General features: G+C 57.7%; 1 protein-coding gene across 7 annotated transcripts in view; it reads left to right on the top strand.

Annotated features, from left to right (window-relative positions):
* Nucleotides 1–19,263, top strand: part of TTC28 (tetratricopeptide repeat domain 28) — a 645,085-nt gene that overhangs the window by 619,783 nt on the left and 6,039 nt on the right. For 4 of the 7 annotated variants that reach the window (XM_082697968.1, XM_082697970.1, XM_082697971.1 and 1 more), the window contains 8 exons: nt 4,986–5,165; nt 7,050–7,770; nt 9,927–10,051; nt 12,342–12,573; nt 13,089–13,165; nt 14,729–14,752; nt 15,482–15,611; nt 18,657–18,764. In XM_082697968.1, coding sequence (XP_082554094.1) covers nt 4,986–5,165; nt 7,050–7,770; nt 9,927–10,051; nt 12,342–12,573; nt 13,089–13,165; nt 14,729–14,752; nt 15,482–15,611; nt 18,657–18,764 — 1,597 coding nt within the window. The remainder of the gene's footprint in view (nt 1–4,985; nt 5,166–7,049; nt 7,771–9,926; nt 10,052–12,341; nt 12,574–13,088; nt 13,166–14,728; nt 14,753–15,481; nt 15,612–18,656; nt 18,765–19,263) is intronic. The other 3 variants (XM_082697969.1, XM_082697972.1, XM_082697974.1) reach the window with 1 other exon arrangement.

Below are 19,263 nucleotides of genomic sequence, written 5' to 3' on the forward strand. Positions count from 1 at the left end.
AATCTTGTCGAGTGCATTGACCTTGACTCTTGCATTTCTGGTTGTATTACAGGGTCTGTGGTCTTTGTGGGTTTTAGTTGTGGTTTGAGGGTTACTCCCCACGGTGACACTTGCTGCAGCTCTCTACATCCACCTGTGATGCCAAGATCTCCTGGAAACATCACAGAAAAGGTTTCTATATTTTAAAAAAGTTCTGTTTGACCAGTTCACTCAATCAAAAATGTGAGTCCGGGAAAAAAAAAACCCAGGCCTGTAAGCCAGCTCTGCAGTAGCCAGATGCCTGCCAGTTCTTGCTTCTGTAATCCTTGTGGGGTCTATTTGATCCCAAATCTAATCTGCCTGGAAACTCCTGAACCCAGGAGTTTTCTGTCGCTCCCCCATCGTGCTCCCGGATGTTTATTCCCCTGGCCTGTGATGCTGTGACACAGCGAGTGGCTTCCCATGTCCTCCAGTGAAAACGAAGCTCACTGCACGGGGAGGGTGCAGACTGATCCCTTGAACCATGGTGACCTCCATGAACACGTAGCTCTTAAACCAGAAGCCAGGACACGTGCAACGTCAAGTGCTGGTATCAGTGCTTTTGAATGGATCAGTGTTGCTGGTCACCATGCGTCTGTATAGGGCCCAGCTGGAGAAATGGTGATTGCATCCAAAATTTCCACCAACCATATATTCAGGATCTGTGGCAGTTGCCTCGGAGAACTGCAGACTCAGAAAGTGGACTTCAGGGTCACTGTCGGGTGGCTGACCCCACAGGTGTCAGGTATCACGGGCACTCAGTGAACAGCTGGTGGATGATGGTGACAGTGACACGAGGAAGGGATGGATGGTGGTGACGTTGGTCTGTCAAGGTTCCTGGGTCAAAGTTTGGAGCTGGGTGCTCCAGAGGGGCCCCTTACATGTTTTAGCTCCGTGCATGTTTATAAACACCAGAGGGAAAGGGGGTGAGTTATATTGGAAATTGAGGCCCAGGAAAAAATAATAGTGTGGTTGAGCTTTGAACACTATGGGTCCTATGTAATGTGGGGTACCCGTCTTTGGTGCAGTGAAATATCCAAATGGAACTTCTGACTCCCTCAAAACTTAACTACTAATAGCCTACTGTTGCTTGGAAGGCTTATCAGTAACAAGGAATTGATTAACCTAGATTTTATAGGTCACATGCATTATATACTGTAATCCTACAACAAAGAAGCTAGAGAAAAGAAAATGGCATTAAGAAAATCTCAGGAAGAGAAAATACACACTTACAGCCCTGTCCTGTGTGTGTTGTAAAGAGCCCACGTGTAAGGGGACCCACGCCATTCAAATCCGTGATGCTCAAGGGTCAGCTATAAAAATTATAGGGCCTATGTTGACCATATTTCAAGAACCTACAGACAGTCGTGAGTTCACATTTGACTAGTATGTCCCAACTGCCCACTGGCTGCCAGGCCCCATGGCACCGCGGCCTGCTTTGACCCATGTGAGGTCATGGATGTGCATGATGTAGTGCTCAGGGGCAAGACCAACAACACAGTAGATCAACCAGGGGACGTTTGATAGACTTATTCCCTGTGGCCAAAGACTAGCAGTCAGCTTGAAGGAAACTGTGGTTTTCTCAGGCTGAGGAAGTTTACCCAGGAAAGGATGGACCCCAGGAAAGGTATGTGGTTCGGCCCACTGGCTAGCAGAGATGTTGGCTGGTTTGGCCGGGCTGGAGCTGGTCTCGAGTTGCTGGTGAGCAAAGGCCGCCCTCCGCAGGGGGCAGGACAGACATCTGCTTCCAGTGGCAAGGGTGTGCAGAGAGAGTCCAGGCACCTGCTGGGCAGGCGGCCTGCTGAGAGCACGGGTGGCACAGGCCAGGGTTGTCGTGTGGAAAGGACCGAGGGAAGGGTATCAGCAGGGTCACAGACGGGCACAGTCTGGGCTCTGCTGTGTGTCTCCATGCACACACACCGCTGACTTGGGCCAGCAGGAAATCCTCTACCCTTGGCATCGCCCCTCTGCGCCCTCCACTGAGGAAGCTCAGCACAAAGCTCCCTCTACAGGAGACCCAGCTGCAGGAATCTAGTCACTGGGCAGGTGCTGATGGGGCAGCAGGAGGGTGCTGAGGGTCTGTAAAGTGACAATAGTTGTCCACACCCACCAGCAGGTGCCCACTGCCCGCCCTGGCTAAAGGAATAGCCCTCCCCCTCTGTGAGGACTGGGCTTAGCCCAAGTCCCCTCGCTCCGAGGCCTCCCTGCTGGGGCACTCCATGACCCCAATTCCATCCTGGGCCTGAAACACCCTGAAACAGGCAGGGTCACCAGGGGAATTAGACAGGTTTCAGCACCCCTGCCCTTGATGTCTTGGTCTCCTTCAAAAGATCCATTTCTAGAAACTTCAGAGGTCAGAAAGTCTAAGTCTTTGCTGGAATTTTTTGGGCTCTGTTAGTTGCTGGTGTGGGGCTGATGCTGAGCCCTTTTATCTCTCAAACCCAGGACTTAAGAAGCCAGCAAATACCCTTTCTAGACTGACAGGTGGAGACGCAGAGAAGCCTTTCCCTGAATTGTCTTTCCTTTTCTATCTAAAGGATGATATGTAATTTGGATAGAGACATCACTTTATTTTCCATTTTCAAGTTCACATTGGATTATAGCTGATCTTTCAGAACAAGGGCAATGCTCATGTATCCTGGAGGCAGAATTCAGAAGACCGTTCCCGGGCCATCTTTTCCAACAGGTTCAATCCGTTTTCCTGCCGTCTTTTAACTGAAGCTGTCAGTCTGTTGTGCAGCCTGTCGACCCGCAGGCCAGGGTTGCTGGCGCTCGCCTCCTTCCTGCCCAGACAGGGGTCCCATGTGGGGCTCTCACCCAGGGCCATGTGCGGGAGCCAGCCCAGCCCTAGCCACGAGCCTCCATTCTAGGAGGACCCAGACCTCTGAATTGGGGTACTCTATTCATTCAGAGCAAACTCTCCCCATCTCCAGGCTAGAATTCCAAGAGCCTCCCCTCCCCTCACCACTGAGGTCACTCTTTACCAAGTCCCGGCAAGCCTCCCTTCTCTTCCTGGGTCTCTCGCTGTCTGAATCAGCGTGCACAGCCCCAGCACATACTGCCCCTTCTCCTGTGGTGCAGGCTGCCTCCAGACACTTCCCTGGAGGTTCGTCCATGGAGAATGTGCATGGCAGGTGCTTAGAGCCTGGAGGAACCACGCTTCCCTGTCTGAACTTGGGCAGGGTCCTCCACAGTCTGGCTTCCGGGTCTCTCCCCAGACTTGCTCTCTATTTACTGCCCCCACCCCCGCACTGCCCTGGGCCTCTTCTGCCCAGGCCAGCACCACATGGACTGCCCCCAAGAGAGGTCAGATTCCTTGTCAGAGAAGACACCATGTGGCCTGCAGGGACAGGACCTCACCTGTCTTTAGGCTGATGCCCCAGATAAGGTCTTGCAGGCAGAGCATGCAGAGTGCCTACAAAGACCCTACCAGCAGCACCTCTGTGGGCGGCTTCTAGGTCCCAGTCACAACCCTACCCTGCCTGACACTGCCCTGCTGGCCTTCAGTTCACATGCATGCATGCTTTTGTGACTAGGGACTTGCCCGAGAGTGGCGTGTGTCCCAGGGAAATCAGTGACCTGTGGGGTGGCACCTGACAGAGACTTACTGGGGTTTGGGCCCTGGCAGGGGGGTCCAGGGGAGGCCTGTGAGGGTGGGGCTGTCATCTTGTCCCACAAATGCCTGGTGACCCTGGATCAGCCAGGGGTGGGTCTGGTATTGCACACGGCAGATGGCCTGAGTCCCCGCATTGCCCACATGTCGGGGGGACAGCCCTCGCTGAGCTGGGAGTGGTCGTCACTGTCCCAGCTGTGACCCACCACCAAGGTCAGGGCCCCATCGCCCAGCTCCTCTGGCCCACCTTCTAGGTCTGCTTGGCACAGACCAGAGTGGCTCCCCAGGGCCGGGGGCAGGGAGGACCTCGGTGTGGCCGTGGTGGGGGCTCCCCCCAGGCCCAGGAGCTGACTGCAGGTCCCCCGTCTGCCTCACCTCCCTGTGCCAATCCAGAAATCCGCAGCAAGCAGTGTGACATACCCCACTTCCTCCTTCCTGGGTCGTACAATGATTCTTTTACCCCTTCTTGGTAAATAGCTCTTAAAGCAAACAACCAGCAAATTGGCCTGTTTTTATTTCTGATTTCTTTAGATGCATTCACAATTTTTTTTTTTTTTTTTTAAAGAAAAAGCCAAAGAGGGGTTGTAGAGACTGATGGGCCTGCCAGGCATGTGTCACTTTGGGTTAGCGGAGTGCCGTGTGCCAGCCTCAGCCCAGCACCCGGGGCAGCAGTCAGGCAGATCAGGCAAGCACCCTCACTCCCGCCGAGCACAGTGGCGCCCTGGTGGGCACTGCGCCCAGTCAGCCAGAGGGGGCTGGGGGGACAGGAGCCCAGCCATGACCACCCCCGGAGCCAGAGCTGGGCCTGTGCTCCGCAGCAGGCTCTGGGTGGCATCTCCTCATGCAGCAGCAACATCCGATTGATCTTTCCTGTTCGGCCTGAGCCCAGTCTGGGGGTCACAGTGTCACTGCCTCTCGTGAGAAGAGTCACACCTACATTGCTCTTAGGGTTTCTGGACAGTGTAGCATCCCCTGGCCTGGCCCTCCGGGGGTCACCATGACTCACAAGGCTTTTTCTGGGACAACTCCTTGCCTCCTATAGACCTATTGGGGCCAGTCCTTGTCTTTGTGGGACATCCCTGTCCTTGACAGGTGACCCGGTCTCTCCCCTTGCCGTGCAGACTTAGACTGGCCCCCAACCTCCTTTACTGCAGGGTCTATGAGACAGGAGGAAACCCCCACTCGGTGATGGTCCCCTGGGCAGCGCCCCAAGCCACCACCCACTCTCCCCACGTGGGCGCTGTGGGCCTACCAGGTGCTTCTCGGGTGCATGTGGTTTGTGGCCCAGTAGGCCCCATGCGGGCAGGCCGTCACCTGCTGGGCCCTGACTCAGGTGCCCCATGCCTCCCTGCAGGGCCTGATGCACTCCAGCGGTCCCGTGGGCCGGCACCGGCAGCTGGTCCTGGTTCTGGAGGGGGAGCTCTACCTCATCCCCTTCGCCCTCCTGAAGGGAAGCTCCTCCAACGAGTACCTGTACGAGCGCTTCGCCCTCATCGCCGTCCCCTCTATCCGCTCCCTCAGCCCACAGTCCAAGGTAAGCCTCGTGCTGGTGGCGGGTGCCTAGCTGTGGGGTTCTGGAGGATGGCCTTCCCGGCCAGACTGGGCTGCGGGGGGGCAGCCTGTGATCTCTTCCCAAGGTTCCCTCAGCAGTTTGCGGCCAGGGAGGCTGTCTTTGGAGTAGATCTGTCTGTCTCTCTGTCTGAAGGTGGGAGGAGAGCCCCCTGGCCTCCAGACTCATCTCTGCTATCTCCAGAAGCCACAGTCTGTGTCCTTTCTCTCAGAACGTCTTTGCCGTGACATCAGGACTGTGAGCTCCTCAGGGGACTGGGTCAGGCTCCAGGCCAGTCCAGGTCTCTGAGGAAGCTGCTTTCCCCTGGTGCCCACCACCCTCACGCTGTCCACTGATGGCGCCGGCTGTGCCCAGCAGAGGGGCTGCAGGCAAGAATGGCAGACACATGAGAAAAGGGTCCCACGGGCCAATGAAGGAACTGAACATAAATGAGGGGGCTTTCAGGGAACAGATTTTTGGGTCTCATTCAGCAGAAGCGTCAGTGTGAGCAGAAATATCTGTGAAAATCAAGAGGGCGACAGTGGACTGTCCACAGAATCCAAGGTCTCACCCACGAACCCCCCCTTGGCGTGCCCACCCAATCAGAGAGCCTTCCAACCAACCCCTTCTCAAACTCCTTCAGACCCTCATGGACCCCGATTTGCCGAGCGTGCACTTGTGGCTGCCTCGGCCGTCCTGCTCCGTCTTCGAACTTGAACATGCCCTCAGAGACCAGCAGACCACGAGGAGAGCTGGGTCAGACAGAGCTCCTCCCAGTGGGAGAAAGTGGCTCATTCAGGAATGCGAACCCTGGGCCCTGGGCGTGGGCGGTCCCCATGGGACCTGCCGTGGCTTCTGTTGACCATGATCAGTGACATGGCTCAAACCTGGCCCGCATCTGTCTCACAGGGGTTTGGAAATCTTAGATCTGTTTTCTGTGACTGAACAGTAACTTTCTCATGGGACAGAACCAGTTCAAAGTGAAAGAAATGCTTTTCTCGAGTTTTTGGCGTGTCCGGGGCTGACTGAATGGCCTCGTCAGACGCTGTCTGGCTCAGAGCGCTATTTGTTGCACCTGCTGCCAGAAGCACCCAGGAGGTCAGAGATGGCCCGTGTTTCGAGCACTTCATGGTGACAACAGTAAGCTGGCTGTTTGCCAGGCTAGCCAGGGAGTGGAAGAGCCCTGTCTCTGGACAGACGCCCAGCAGGCGCTTCTCCTACCCGCGGTGTGAGGCAGCACCACCATGGAGCCATCAGGTTATTTTGAAATAATTTGATACTTAATATTTCCCAAGAAGCATCAAAAGACCTCGTTGGGGGAAAATCAGAACTTTCCTGGACTCCTCTATGCAGATTTTATAATCCAGTGTTTTCTTTCTTTGGCAGCACATGAGGAGATGACAAGTATAATCTTTTCAGCACATGGTGGCTGTACCGGGCTGAGGTTAGCCCTGTCGCCACTGAGATTGACTTGCTTTTTGTCAACCTTCAGAGCCCTGGCTCATCAGGAGTAGGTCTCCCCCGTTTCGGGGCCCAGAGGGAGGTCTGTGGGAGTGAGGCGCGTGGGGCAGGCCAGCACCCTCCACCCTTGCCTCCGGCCGCAGCGCCCCTCAGGACTTGACAGATGGGAAGGGCTCTTCTGAGATCCAGTCCTGATTTTCCAGAGCTCTGCAGCGCAGCTGTGGTTCTCAGTAGGATGAGCAGCTGGGCGCCAACGGTGTTGAGCGTTAGAGTGAACGAGGTTATTGGGAGCACAGGTGTAGCCGAGGGGATGGAGCCCGGTGCTCACGGGAAGCCCAAGGCTCAGCCGGCTAGCCTGGCCCCTGTCTGACGGGCGGGGTGGTCTGCTTCTCTGTCTTCCCCTCCTAGTCTCACCTGAGGAAGAACCCACCCACGTACTCCAGCTCTACGTCCATGGCGGCTGTTGTCGGCAACCCCAAGCTGCCGTCGGCGGTGATGGACAGGTGGCTGTGGGGGCCCATGCCATCGGCCGAGGAGGAGGCGTACATGGTGTCAGAACTGCTGGGCTGTCAGCCTCTGGTGGGCAATGTGGCCACCAAAGAACGGGTCATGAGCGCCCTGACCCAGGCCGAGTGTGTCCACTTTGCCACCCACATTTCGTGGAAACTGTCGGCCTTGGTCCTCACTCCCAGCGCCGACAGTAACCCTGGCGGCAGCAAGAGCTCCTTTGGCCACCCCTACACGATCCCCGAGTCCCTGCGGGTGCAGGACGACACCAGCGATGGGGAGAGCATCTCGGACTGCCCGCCCCTGCAGGAGCTGCTGCTCACGGCCGCCGACGTCCTGGACCTGCGGCTTCCTGTGAAGCTGGTGGTCCTCGGCTCCTCGCAGGAGTCCAACAGCAAGGTCACGGCTGACGGGGTCATCGCGCTGACACGGGCCTTCCTGGCTGCCGGCGCACAGTGTGTTCTTGTGTCTCTGTGGCCTGTGCCTGTGGCGGCTTCCAAGATGTTTCTCCACGCCTTCTACTCATCCCTGCTCAATGGCCTGAAAGCCAGCGCCGCCTTGGGGGAGGCCATGAAGGTGGTGCAGAGCAGCAAGGCCTTCTCACACCCCTCCAACTGGGCAGGTAGGAGCATGGACCGCTGGCTGGTGCCTGTCGGGTGCCCAGAGCTGGGTACTCACAGCCTCCCAGGTTGGGGAGGGGAGGATGGGGCACTGGGGAGATGCTGCGTGGGGCGGTGCCGGCAGAGGGCCTTGTTTGCTGAGACCCTCGCCTTCTGCCAAAACAGTCATTTGTCACTGAGGTATTAGTCTTTTTTTTTTTAAAGATTTTATTTATTTATTTGATAGAGAAAGAATATGAGTAGGGGGAGGGGCAGAGGGAGAAAGAATCTCAGATTCCCCACTGAATGCGGAGCACGACACAGGACTCGATCTCAGGACCCTGAGATCATGAGCTGAGCTGAAATCAAGAGTCGGACGCTCAACTGACTACGCTACCCAGGCACCCCTAAAGTCATCTTTTTTTTGACTAGGGAGCAGCAGAACAGCCTGCCATTGGGGTGTGAGCATAGACTTCAGGGATAAGGGTGTGCTGGTTGATGCATTTTATGGTGCCCTCCTGTGAAGTCCCAGGATGGTGACAAAGAGCCATGTGGTAGAAAGTCCCAGGTTTGGTCATCGGAACACTTGGGTTTGACCTAGTTCCATGTCCGGGGTCTGTGACCTGAGACCAGCTACTTACCCTTTCTGAAGGGAGGTGAAGAGAGAATGTTCTCTGTGATGTCTGGTCATGGGAGGTGGAGAAGGCATGAGCTGTGGAGCTTCCCATGGCGGAAGCTGTCCCATCAGGCCGCCAACCCAGACTCCAGCCAGGGCCCTTTTGCTGACACAGCCCACGGTCCTTCTGTCCATGCTGTCCCTCAGGACTGGCTCCTGTCCCTCCCCAGGATGCTCCAGAGCAAAGATGAAGTCCCATCAATGCTGTGCCCATGGGACTGACCCACAAACACGGTGTCTTAAACCTCGAGCAACAGAGGAACACCCAAAGCACTGTTCTCAAACATTTGTATTTTGTTATGAGCTACATAGCATTTAAAAACTGGGGACAAATGACTTCTACCTTCCCCTTCCTCTCAAAATGAACCCGGTGGGCCCGTGCACTGTGCCGGCGCCATTTCACTCTGGTGGGCCATGGAAACGTGTTTGCTTCACAAACAGCACAGCTGTGGTGTTTGCCAGACACGTGTTCGAATGAAACAACAGAATCTGGCTGGGGGGGGGGGGGGCGCATGGCCGCGAAGGGAGGACAGGGCAGGGTGGGCGGGTGTGGAGGCCTGTGTCCTGGCCCTGCCGCCCTGTCACTGAACTCCCGCTGCCAGGAGACGAGATGCAGGAATCGAAGGTGGTGGCGGAGGCTCCGTGATCACAGCCCCACGCGCTGTCTGTTCCCGGTGCGCCCCAGGGCTGTAGTGCTGGCCTGGGGGGAGCCTGGCATCTGAACTTGATTCTTCCTCCCCAAGGGACTCTGGCCCCTCTCTGTGGGCCAGAGTGTGTGCCCTGTCTTCTCAACGTGTAGGGATGTGGTATATTTGTCCTGTCTGAGTGACAGATGGCATACAAGTCGCGGCTTAGCGTGGGAAGATGGTGTTTAAGTCCTGCGCTGCTCACCTTAAAAATAGCCGTGGCGCACTCCGGCTCTTGGGAAACCCCTTTCTCCATTATTTAGGGGCAGGGTGGTTCTAAGTGGCTTGGCGGCTTGAGGAGACTGCTCCGTGTGCCTGCCCCCCGACCCTGCATCTGGGAGCGGGACAGGATCCTCATAGACGTGCAGGTTGTCCTCCTGTCCACATCCCGTGGTGCTGTCCCTGGGCAGGTTCCACATGCATCTCAGGGGAAACAGGGCAGGTCCTTCTTGGGATGGTGGCCAAGCCTGGGAAGCACGCTGGGAATCCCTTAGCCCCCTCACCCGGGGACCACCTGGCCACTTGCTTCCTCCCTCACTGTGCAGCAGAGCAGAGAGGCACTTCCCTGAGGAACTTTTGTGCAAAACCACTTATGAGCCCTGAAAAGCGCTGGTTCTTAAAGAGGAGGGGACAGAAGCGCATGAGCGGGTCCCCTCAGTGAGAGAGCCCTCCTGCAGGCCTTTCCATGGAGCAGCTTTGCTGTGCAGGCCCCCTTGGGGGCAGGGTGGCTGTGAGGCCCCAGGGAGTGAGGGGGCTAGCCAGAGCTGCTCCCTCGAGTGGAGGGCAGGCACCGAGATGCCCTTCTGTGTTCTCGCAGGGTTCATGCTCATTGGGAGTGACGTGAAGCTGAACAGTCCCTCGTCGCTCATCGGCCAGGCCCTCACAGAGATCCTCCAGCATCCGGAGCGCGCCCGAGATGCCCTGCGAGTGTTGCTGCACCTGGTAAGCCTGTCCCCCGGGCTCCCACGGGGCCCTCTGCCCTTGAGAGCAGTGAGCCGGCTGCAGGTGCACGAGAGAAGAGCTGTGGCCTGTCCCTATCCCCAGGGGACACATGCAGGCAGAGGGGACCCACAGGTGGAGCCCGCCTGTTGAGTGGCAGGCACTTGTGTCACGGTGATGGATGTGGCCTCCTTGCCAAGGTCCTGGGGCCCACACTGCCGCTGTTTCTGGGCCATGAAGCTTTGGGCAAGTCTCCTGGCTCTCTGAGCTTCAGTTTGCTCCTCTGGAAGCAAGGAGAAAAATTCTCATTTTTCCAGGCTATAGTGAGACTTAGAGCAGAGGCAAAGAGCTGGCACACAGGAGGGTTCTAGAGGCCGGGAAAGGATATTTTAAAGGCAAATGGCCCTGGCCTTTCCCTAACTTCGGGTTGGAGGAAGAGTCCAAAGTTAACCCAGTATGTGGCCAGTCCAAAGCTTGGTCGGGCTGGGGGTGAGGGTACACACGTCCAGAAGTTACAAATCCAGCCGAGAGGCAGCGAAAGAAAACGTGTTCCGCCCTTCTACTTTGCTAACCGGGAAGGCAGCCTCTGACACCTGAGAGTTGTTAGCCTCCGTGGGGTTCTGCAAGACAGACCTGCCCAGCCCCAGCTCGGGGTCCACGTGGTGTGGCTGGACAGCCCGTGCCACATCCACACTCCTTCCAGAGCCCCCCAAACAGCAAAGCCCCAGCAAACCACTGCCCCTGGAGGGACAGAGGGGCACACGCCATGGCTGTGTCAGAGCTCGAGGAAGGACGTGGGGGATAGTCCCCCACAGGCCCTGGGGAGCGGGCTGGAGGCTCTGGCTGGTCAGTTCAGTTTGGGGGCTGGGTCCCAAGGGGCACATCCCCGCAGCGGGGCAAACTTCCTACTCCCTGGGCCTGGGGCTCCACGCACTCCAGGTGGTAGGTACGTCCTGTCCATCTCTTAGGCTTGGGGTCAGCCTGAAATCAGCATGAGACTGGGTAGGAATGATGTCACCTGAGAAGCCCAGGCAGCTCTCAGGCCACACCTGAGGTGGCCCCTGCCACGTGCTCTGGGGTAGCTGTGCTCACGCACTTTGAGAATCTGCGGAGACTCTCTTAACTGATTTTAACCTGTGTCTGGAAACGGCATAGAGCAATTCAGCTGCTCAATATTAGGACCTATTCTGGTCCCTGTCACCCCCGAGTTCCCTCCTTCCTGGCTGCAGCTCCCAGGCTGCTTTTCTTAGAAAAGAGCAGGCTGCGGGTCAAGAGCCAGGCCTCTCAGGCCCCTCAGGCACACTTAAAGGTTGTCACTTCTTTCTTGGCTTCATTTCTCGGGGCAAGTACAGGGGCCATGGGCTTTACCAGCTCTTACCTCCTTCTGACTAACCATGGGACCCCTTGACCCTGGGCAGTGTATCTCCGAGGAGTTTCAGCCCCGATGGCAAGCCCCCTGGCTGGTCATCCTGCCCAGGACCACTCGTTTTCTCCTGCCGGCAGGTCAGCCCCCTGCATCCCAGGGTTATACTGTAAGAAAAGCCTCAGGTGACACCTTGGAAGACTCTTCTGCCTCTCTAGTGATGAAAGATGTCCCCCAGGGCGTGCAGTCTCACAGGTCAACCTGAGATTTCTCCTAGAGAGAGAAATGGTGGGGAAGGCCCGGGGCCGCCGGAAGTGCTGGGGAAGGCTCGCTGGGGGGAGCTGACTTACTGGTTTCTTCTAAAAATTCAGCCCACAGGTGCCAGGCATGGGTTTAGGCCCTGGCAGGTGGGAGAGGTATCGGAGGTGGAGGGGGAGGCCTAGGTTCCAGAGGCCACTCCTGTGGGACAGAGGGTGCGTCAGAGTCCTAGGGAAGAAGGGCATGGCCAGCCACAGCCCTGGGATGGGTACTGCTTGGTGTATGGGAGAGCTGCAGGCTGTGAAGGGCTTCTGGAGGGCCTGAAGTTAATCCCAGTGATGGGGAACCATCCCATGGTTTGGGGCAGGCCCTGGCCTGAGAATGGATTTTAGTGTCTGAGGAGGAGAGCCTGGAGTGGGAGGAGTGGGCCAGGAAAGGGACAGAACTTCTCTGAGTCCCCCAGACTTGCTGGTGCTGGGACAGGGACAGCCTTCCCCTTCGCCCCCTCCCTTGCGAGCTGGGCCGTTGCTACTGGGCCATGGTCCTAAGGCTGAGGCGCCCAGGTGGCAGGAGGCAGCCCCAGCTTCACACCCGAGGCTTTGCATGTCTGCAGAACCACCAGGAGAGACGCCGGTGACCGGAGTGGCGCTCCAACTGCCCCTTCCCCTGCAGGTGGAGAAGTCCCTGCAGCGCATTCAGAATGGGCAGCGCAATGCCATGTACACGTCCCAGCAGAGCGTGGAGAACAAAGTGGGCGGCATTCCCGGTTGGCAGGCCCTGCTCACTGCCGTGGGCTTCCGGCTGGACCCCCCGGCCAGTGGCCTGCCGGCGGCTGTCTTCTTCCCGACCTCCGACCCTGGTGACCGGCTCCAGCAGTGCAGCAGCACCATCCAGTCCCTGCTGGGTGAGAGCCGGGCGGGCAGGGCCGGGCTGCTGCATGGGCATGGCGGTTGGTGGCGGGAGGCTGGATCTCACAGTGGGGAAGGAGCAAGGAGTCGCAGACACAGAGCTCCCCTGACCTGGAGGCGATCCGGGAAGCAGGGCGCGGGCCCCACTCTGCCTCCTCCCGGGCTGGCACGCTGGGCACACAGCAGCTGCCTTGGCGTTTCATTGGCAGCTCCAGGTGTGCCAGAGTCGGCGGCGGAGGGTGAACCTGGGCTCAGGCAGGCTGCGGGTGTTGCCAATTTTTTCTGGGCCTCGCTCCGAGCAGAGGTCCTGGGATGTGACCACACACCTCAAGGACGGGCCTTTCTCCGGGACCCTTGTCTCCATTCTCAAGTTAGAGACCCACAAGCCTGGCTATCCCCAGCTTCTGGAAATGCCCCCGATGTGGAGTGTCTCAGGCTCTTCGCTTAGGGAGGGAGCAGGGCTGTGGGTGCGGGGCCCCCTTTGGGTGACATTGCCTTCTGTTTGGTTTAGGTCTGCCCAACCCTGCCCTCCAAGCCCTCTGCAAGCTCATCACTGCCTCGGAGACGGGCGAGCAGCTCATCAGTCGGGTGAGTTGGGCCAGGGCGGCTGAGCCCAGGCCTGGGCGCCAGGGAGAGCTGGGCCTACACAGGAATCTGCAAGTGCCACGGTCTGGTTACCTTTTTCCACCCCTGTGACTAGACGGGAAAGACGAGGGCTAGGGGCGAAAGAGCCCCCGAGGCACGCACACGTCCGGGGACACTGGGTTCAGGGCACTGGGTTCGGAGAGCAGTAGGGCCTCCTGAGACCCCTGTCACCTGCAGTAGTGGGGCATTTCCTGAACTCTCCATTCAGCGGCTTCCTGCACCTTGTCGTCCCCCGCCCACTTTTTCTGCTGGTTGACAAGTGTCACAGCTACACTCCCTCAGCCTGCAGGTGTGGGGCCAACCTACCAGATCCCCTGCAGGGTCCCTGATGCTTATGCCCAGATCAGGGGATGAACTCCACCTGAAACTGAGTAGCCACCAAGGGAGGCAGAGCAGTGAACACGAGGTCAGCTCTAACGCAAGCTACTGCACAGCAGGTTCTATACACGGACTTTCTTTCAGGGGAATGGAGGTCTTATTCAGGAATCAGGAGGATTCAAACTCTCAGCCTCACGTAGGCCTTTCCCAGCTTGGCCTCAGAGCTCCCAATCTTCCTACCAGCCAGTGAGGGTCTGAAACAAGGGGAAGGAGGGACACAGTGAACCCTGGGTGACCGCTGTGTGGGGGAGGGTTTCTGGCTAGAACAGCAGCCCTGAAGGTCACGGAGCAATTTTCTCTGGTCATCTCATAGTGTAAGAACTTGAAAAAAATGACATACCTCATTATTATTGATCAGATTTTATTGTAAATGGAACAAAGCTGCTCTGTCTGGGATTAGCCTCTGAAAATCCGAGTGGTGCCTGGAGCCTCCCACCTACCCAGGGTGGTTTCCAGCCCGGATTCGGAGCCCAGCCCAATGACATGCCTCTTCTTGAGTTCCTGCTTACTTGGCAATGAGTGTGTTACGTCTCCTTGTTGAAGAGAATCAGGAAGGCACTTCTAGAACATGGCATATAAAGACATCCTGAGCCCAAGAGGGCTGGAAGCCTGTGCTCTAGCAACAGAGGACGTTAGAGTTACATTTGCAGGGCAAGCCTGAGTCCAAAAAGCCAGCTGCTTGACTTCTTGCGTTTGGTGGCATCACGGGGACTTGCTGCCGACTCTTCCAGCGGGTCGCAGACAGATGTCCGGCTGCCCCCAGGGGCTGGCCCGTGGTGGGCTAGTTCTCGAGTCACTCTGGAACCATGGCCCTTGGTGTCTAGAGTGGCTTCTCGATGCCCTCTGTGTCCCCTCCCCACTCGAGCCCTGCCTGCCCTGCATCTCTCCTGGCAAGGAAGGGAGGGCCTGGCTGCCCCTGCCCGCGTCTGGCCTGGTGTGGCTGTTTGTTCTCCTGTGTGTCCCTGCTGACTCTCGCTCCTCTCCCCTCCCGGTCGGAGCCACCGCGGACCTGCTGTGGCGCTTCCTAAAGCAGTGATCAGCTCGTGGCATAACAACCTGTGCTTGAGTCTAAACTCTCTTCTCTCTCTCTCTCTCTCTCTTTCTTTTCTTATAATCTGCTGGCCGAAGGCTGTTAAAAATATGGTGGGAATGGTGAGTACGACTTTAAGTAGCAACTGTTGTCAGGTGAGACCCTCAACCCGCCCAGCCCCTGCGTCCCCTGCACCTGCTCTGAGCCCGGGCGCATGTGCTGTCGCTCAGAGCCGTGTGCACGTGCCCCACGCGCTCCGGGCCGCGGTGACCCCTTCCTCTGCTCTGGCTCCCCCTTTCCTGCTGCACCCTTCTCGTGTTCTCGATTGGACCTCTCACGTTCCACCAGAACAGCAGGGGCAGAAGCGACTTTGAGCGAGTGACACTGTGAAGCCACCACACAAAGCCCCAGAGTAGACGGGGGGTCCTGGAGTGCCCCAGGCCCTCGAAGTGGGTGTGCGGGCTCCTCCCCAAGCGCTGCGGCTCTGGGACAGGACGCTGGGCTCTTCTTCGCCATGTAACTCAAGAGCATCAGGGGGGCTTAAATAGAGAAAAAGAAATGGAGATGACCGGTCCTACACCCCACCCCTCCTCTGGTCCCTGCCCCTGCCACCAGGGTGCACCAGGGAAGAGGCGAGGCCACTCCCTCCCTGTGACACCCCCCCACCCCAGCCTCCAGAGAGGAGACAGGACAGCAGGCCTGAGGCACCGTTTAACAGGAATTTGCAGTGTGATGCACATTAAGGTCACCAGGGAGGATGACACAGGAGTAACGCGGGGACACATCCTAGGCGGGCCGGAGGGAAGGCGGCTCTGGGAAGGTGGCACGCTCACGCTCGTCTCCTCGCTCAGCTCCACCAGGTGCTGGTTCAGCTGCAGGCCGGCGAGAAGGAGCAGGACTTCGCCTCGGCCCCCATCCAGGTCTCCATCAGCGTGCAGCTGTGGCGCCTCCCCGGCTGCCACGAGTTCCTGGCGGCTCTAGGTAGGCCAGAGCGTCCTTCCCCACCTCCTGCAGTTCCCTTTTGTGAAAACTCCATCTCTCCGCGTTTCTGTTGGGTAAAGCTGGCAGAGTCTCGGGGCCTCGGTGTTTTCTTACATGTCACCCCACAGATGGTGGCCTCGGCGATCCCAGCCCTTGAGCACACTTGGCATACGGCCCTCCTGCCTTGTCCCAGCGCCCGACATTTTGGTTTCAGTGCTCTCATTTCTAGTCCTCGCCTTGATAGAAAGCTGCTAGATGTCAGCATCATTGGGAGTCCAGCCATGATTAAAAAGCTAAAGAAAAAAAAAGTCATAAAATAACAGTTTCAAGGTTGGTCTTTACTGTGCCATTGAAACCAGGTCTGATTTGATGCCAGGAACCTAGAAGCACCGGCACCAGAATCTGTGTTCATCTGCGACACTTACTTTTCCTTTTTGGAGAATGTAACATGGCTGAGGCAGCTCCTGCCAAAATTGCTGCTTTAATAGATGCATTTTTGATAAAATACCACACAAGAGGCTGTGAGCTGCTCTCCCGTCCTATTTAAGTGCTGGTGCGATTCCCAGGGGAGCCAGTCACTTCCCAAGCTTTCCTCTGAGCACCTGTGATGTGTCGGGCAGTGCGCCAGGACGGGGGACAAGCCCTCTTAGGGTTTTCAGTCTAGTGGGGAAGATGAGCAGACCTAGTAAACACGTAATCCAAGCGGAGGGAGCCCCTCAGGAGGGGGGCAGCGTCCCAGACAGGAGCCCCGGCGTCCCCGTGATTGCTGGCGGGACGGAAGGCAGGGAGCCAGGGAAGACCTAGAGGGCCTGAGGGTGTCATCAGGAGGAAACTCCAGGACGAGGGAAGAGCGTCGGTGAGCACAAGTGTCAGGCCCACACACTGGTGCAGGGCACAGCGGGGACAGATGAGGCAGAGGTGGGGCAGGTCCTGTGGGCCGTGAGGCCCCAGGGAGGCCTTTGGTTCTTAACCTCAGGGAGTGGGGACTCTTTGAAGGATGACACAGCCTCAATCCAGAGTGATGGGGACCAGCCGCCATTTTACATGGCAGGCCAGCCGGTCCCTCACAAGCAGTTTTTCTTCTCATGAAATCTGGATTTCACAGCATTAGGCCTTTCTTTTAACCCATTTTGCAGATGCCTTTTCCCAGCCCATGTCAGCGTAGGGCTGGCTTCAATTGCCTTTGATGGGGGAACCCCCAGCCCCCACAGTCACTCTGAATCCAAGTAGATGTTCTTCCACCTTTGGGATCTGTGCTGTGTGCTGCCTTCTGTGGGCCTAAAGCAGTCGTCTTGCCATGCACGTAGTACATTTCTATCTAGATAAAGGCCGACAGTAGCAACTGGACTAAGCGAGAAAGGCCAGGTCTACGCAGCAGGGATCTTATCCCTTCCAGGAAGGGCTGTAGGCCTGGCATTGGGACAGTGACACAGAGCACAGGTGAGGGAAGACAGAGCCAAAGCGGTCTTCCCTGGGCAGGGCCCACACCTCTCCTCCGTATGGGTGTGACAGAGGCAGGCCCCCTTGCCTGCGGACTGGATATTTCCAGGTGTGTCACTGGTTCTTCCTGGTGTTGGGACAGTGGGTTATTTTCATCGATGGCCTCTACTTTTCTGTGTTTTCCAAACCACCGATACTCAAGGGATGAGTCAGTGTGCACATAGTTATCCTTGAATCCCGTGGCCTGAAACCGGGGGAGGAAAAGTCTCTGCAGGCCCAGCCTTTGGAGAAGGGGCTCCCTCACTCCCGAGCACTCTGAGGCTCCTCTTTCCAGCCCTCAGCCAGCACCAGTGCGTCCCGGCCCAGGGCTGGCAGTTATTACCTCCGTGCTGCTGGAGCAGTAACGATCCGTCATCCTGGTAAAAGGAGAGATCTCTAACTAAAACCTTTATATTAATTAGTTATTTGTATTTAAATGCTGAGTTCTCGGAGACCTTCCTGTTGCTTTCAGGGAGTGATTCTGTTTGAGTTCAGAGGGGAAAATACCCCACAGCAACCAGAAGTCTGAAGTAGCTCATTGAGTGAACAAATTCCCAGAGGAACGACAGTGTCAGGCTGACCTCAGAATCCCAGCCTGGGAATAAAAAGACCCATTTCTCCGTTGGTGACTACTGTGTCAGAAACTGCACAGCATGCAGAACACGGCGGCCTTGTGTGTCACAGATCCTGTCACCGGAGCACACATCATAGAAGGGAGGGGGCCCTGTCCCCTGGCAGTCAGCACCAAGCACTTCCACTGTTCCGGCCGAGCTCAGTGTCCCGTCGAGTGGGCTGAGCCACATGTGCAGGGCTGAGGGCTGCCCCCAGGCCCCGCCCCAGCCATACATTGGTCAGCGGACAAAGCCCTTGGCCATGGCATCTGTGCTCGGCTTTGTCCGCCTGTGCTCTTCTCAGGGAGATGGGGGCCGGCACCCGGTGGGGTCTCTGAAGTCTCACTGCGGCAGCAGCTGGTGAGCCGGCCTCCTGCCCCGAGGCTCCTGCCCTCTGCTGTGCCCTCCTGGAGTCTCAGGAGAACTGTGTCAGGGCGGCCCCCTGGGCTTTAGCAGAACGGGGTCTGGTCCCTGCAGGGCGGCTCAGCCCGGAGGGCGGATTCTCCCTTGTCAGAGCCGGCTGGTTTCAAAGCCCTCAATGGCAAACACACACGTCTGTGCCCTTGAGAAGCTCCCACCTTCCCAGGCAGCACCTTTACATACTGGACCCTGTGCTGAGTGGAGTGGCCCAGTTTTGTCCTCCTTAAAGTCTTCTTTCAGTGGACTGTTGTGGGAAAGGACGGAGAGAGCAGCTCATATTCCCCAGCCCTACGAACTGGGACCAGCGCTGCAGAGAAGAGAGCTCAGGGCCAGAGAGCAGCGGGTGCTCCGGGAAGGGGCAGGAGGGAGCCGGGCCCTGCGGGTATCGGGGTGAGGGTGTGCGCAGCTCCCAGGCCCAGGGCAGCCCAGGCCGGGCGCTGGCCGAGGGGCCTGCAGGGATTCCGGGGACATGGGGCTGTGGCTCTCCTCCCCTCGGGGACACGGACACAGAGATTCATGGTCTTTGTTCCTCTAGGGTTCGATCTCTGTGAAGTGGGTCAGGAGGAAGTCATCCTGAAAACCGGGAAACAAGCCAATCGGCGAACCATGCACTTTGCCCTGCAGTCTCTGCTCGCGCTCTTTGGTAAGCAGCCTCCCTGCGCTCCCGCCACGCGCCCCAGGACCAGCCTGGCTGCGTTTGGGTAAGGGGGAGAAAAGCAGAGGATGTGGTCAGGACAGGGAAGAGCAGAGGGCAAAGCCCCGCTCTCACGAGCTTAGCCAACACATGCGGTATAGAGTCGGGGAGCTGCCAAGGCCTGTGAGGTTGTGCAGAGGGAGAGTGGCAGCGGGATGCGAACAAGGGAGGAGCGGTGCCCCAGGGCTTAGGCCACAGGCAGTTTTCAGGGCGCAGGGGGCACGGCCACGTCATCACGCTTCTCGGAGGGCCAAGCCGGCTGCCACGTGGAGACAGACCCGTGGCCGCGGTTCGAAGGCAGAGTGAGCTGAAGGATGTCAGTCAGACACAAAGTTTGGGGGGGGGGGGTCAAAGGTGATACCTTGTTTTTCGGAACAAAGGCCAGAATGGGACTGCCTTTTGCTGAGACATTGAAAGTGGCAGGAGGAGGGGGGTTTGAGTTCCCTCT

The sequence above is a fragment of the Mustela nivalis genome, assembly GCF_964662115.1.
Source record: "Mustela nivalis genome assembly, chromosome: 14".
Taxonomy (NCBI): Eukaryota; Metazoa; Chordata; class Mammalia; order Carnivora; family Mustelidae; genus Mustela; species Mustela nivalis.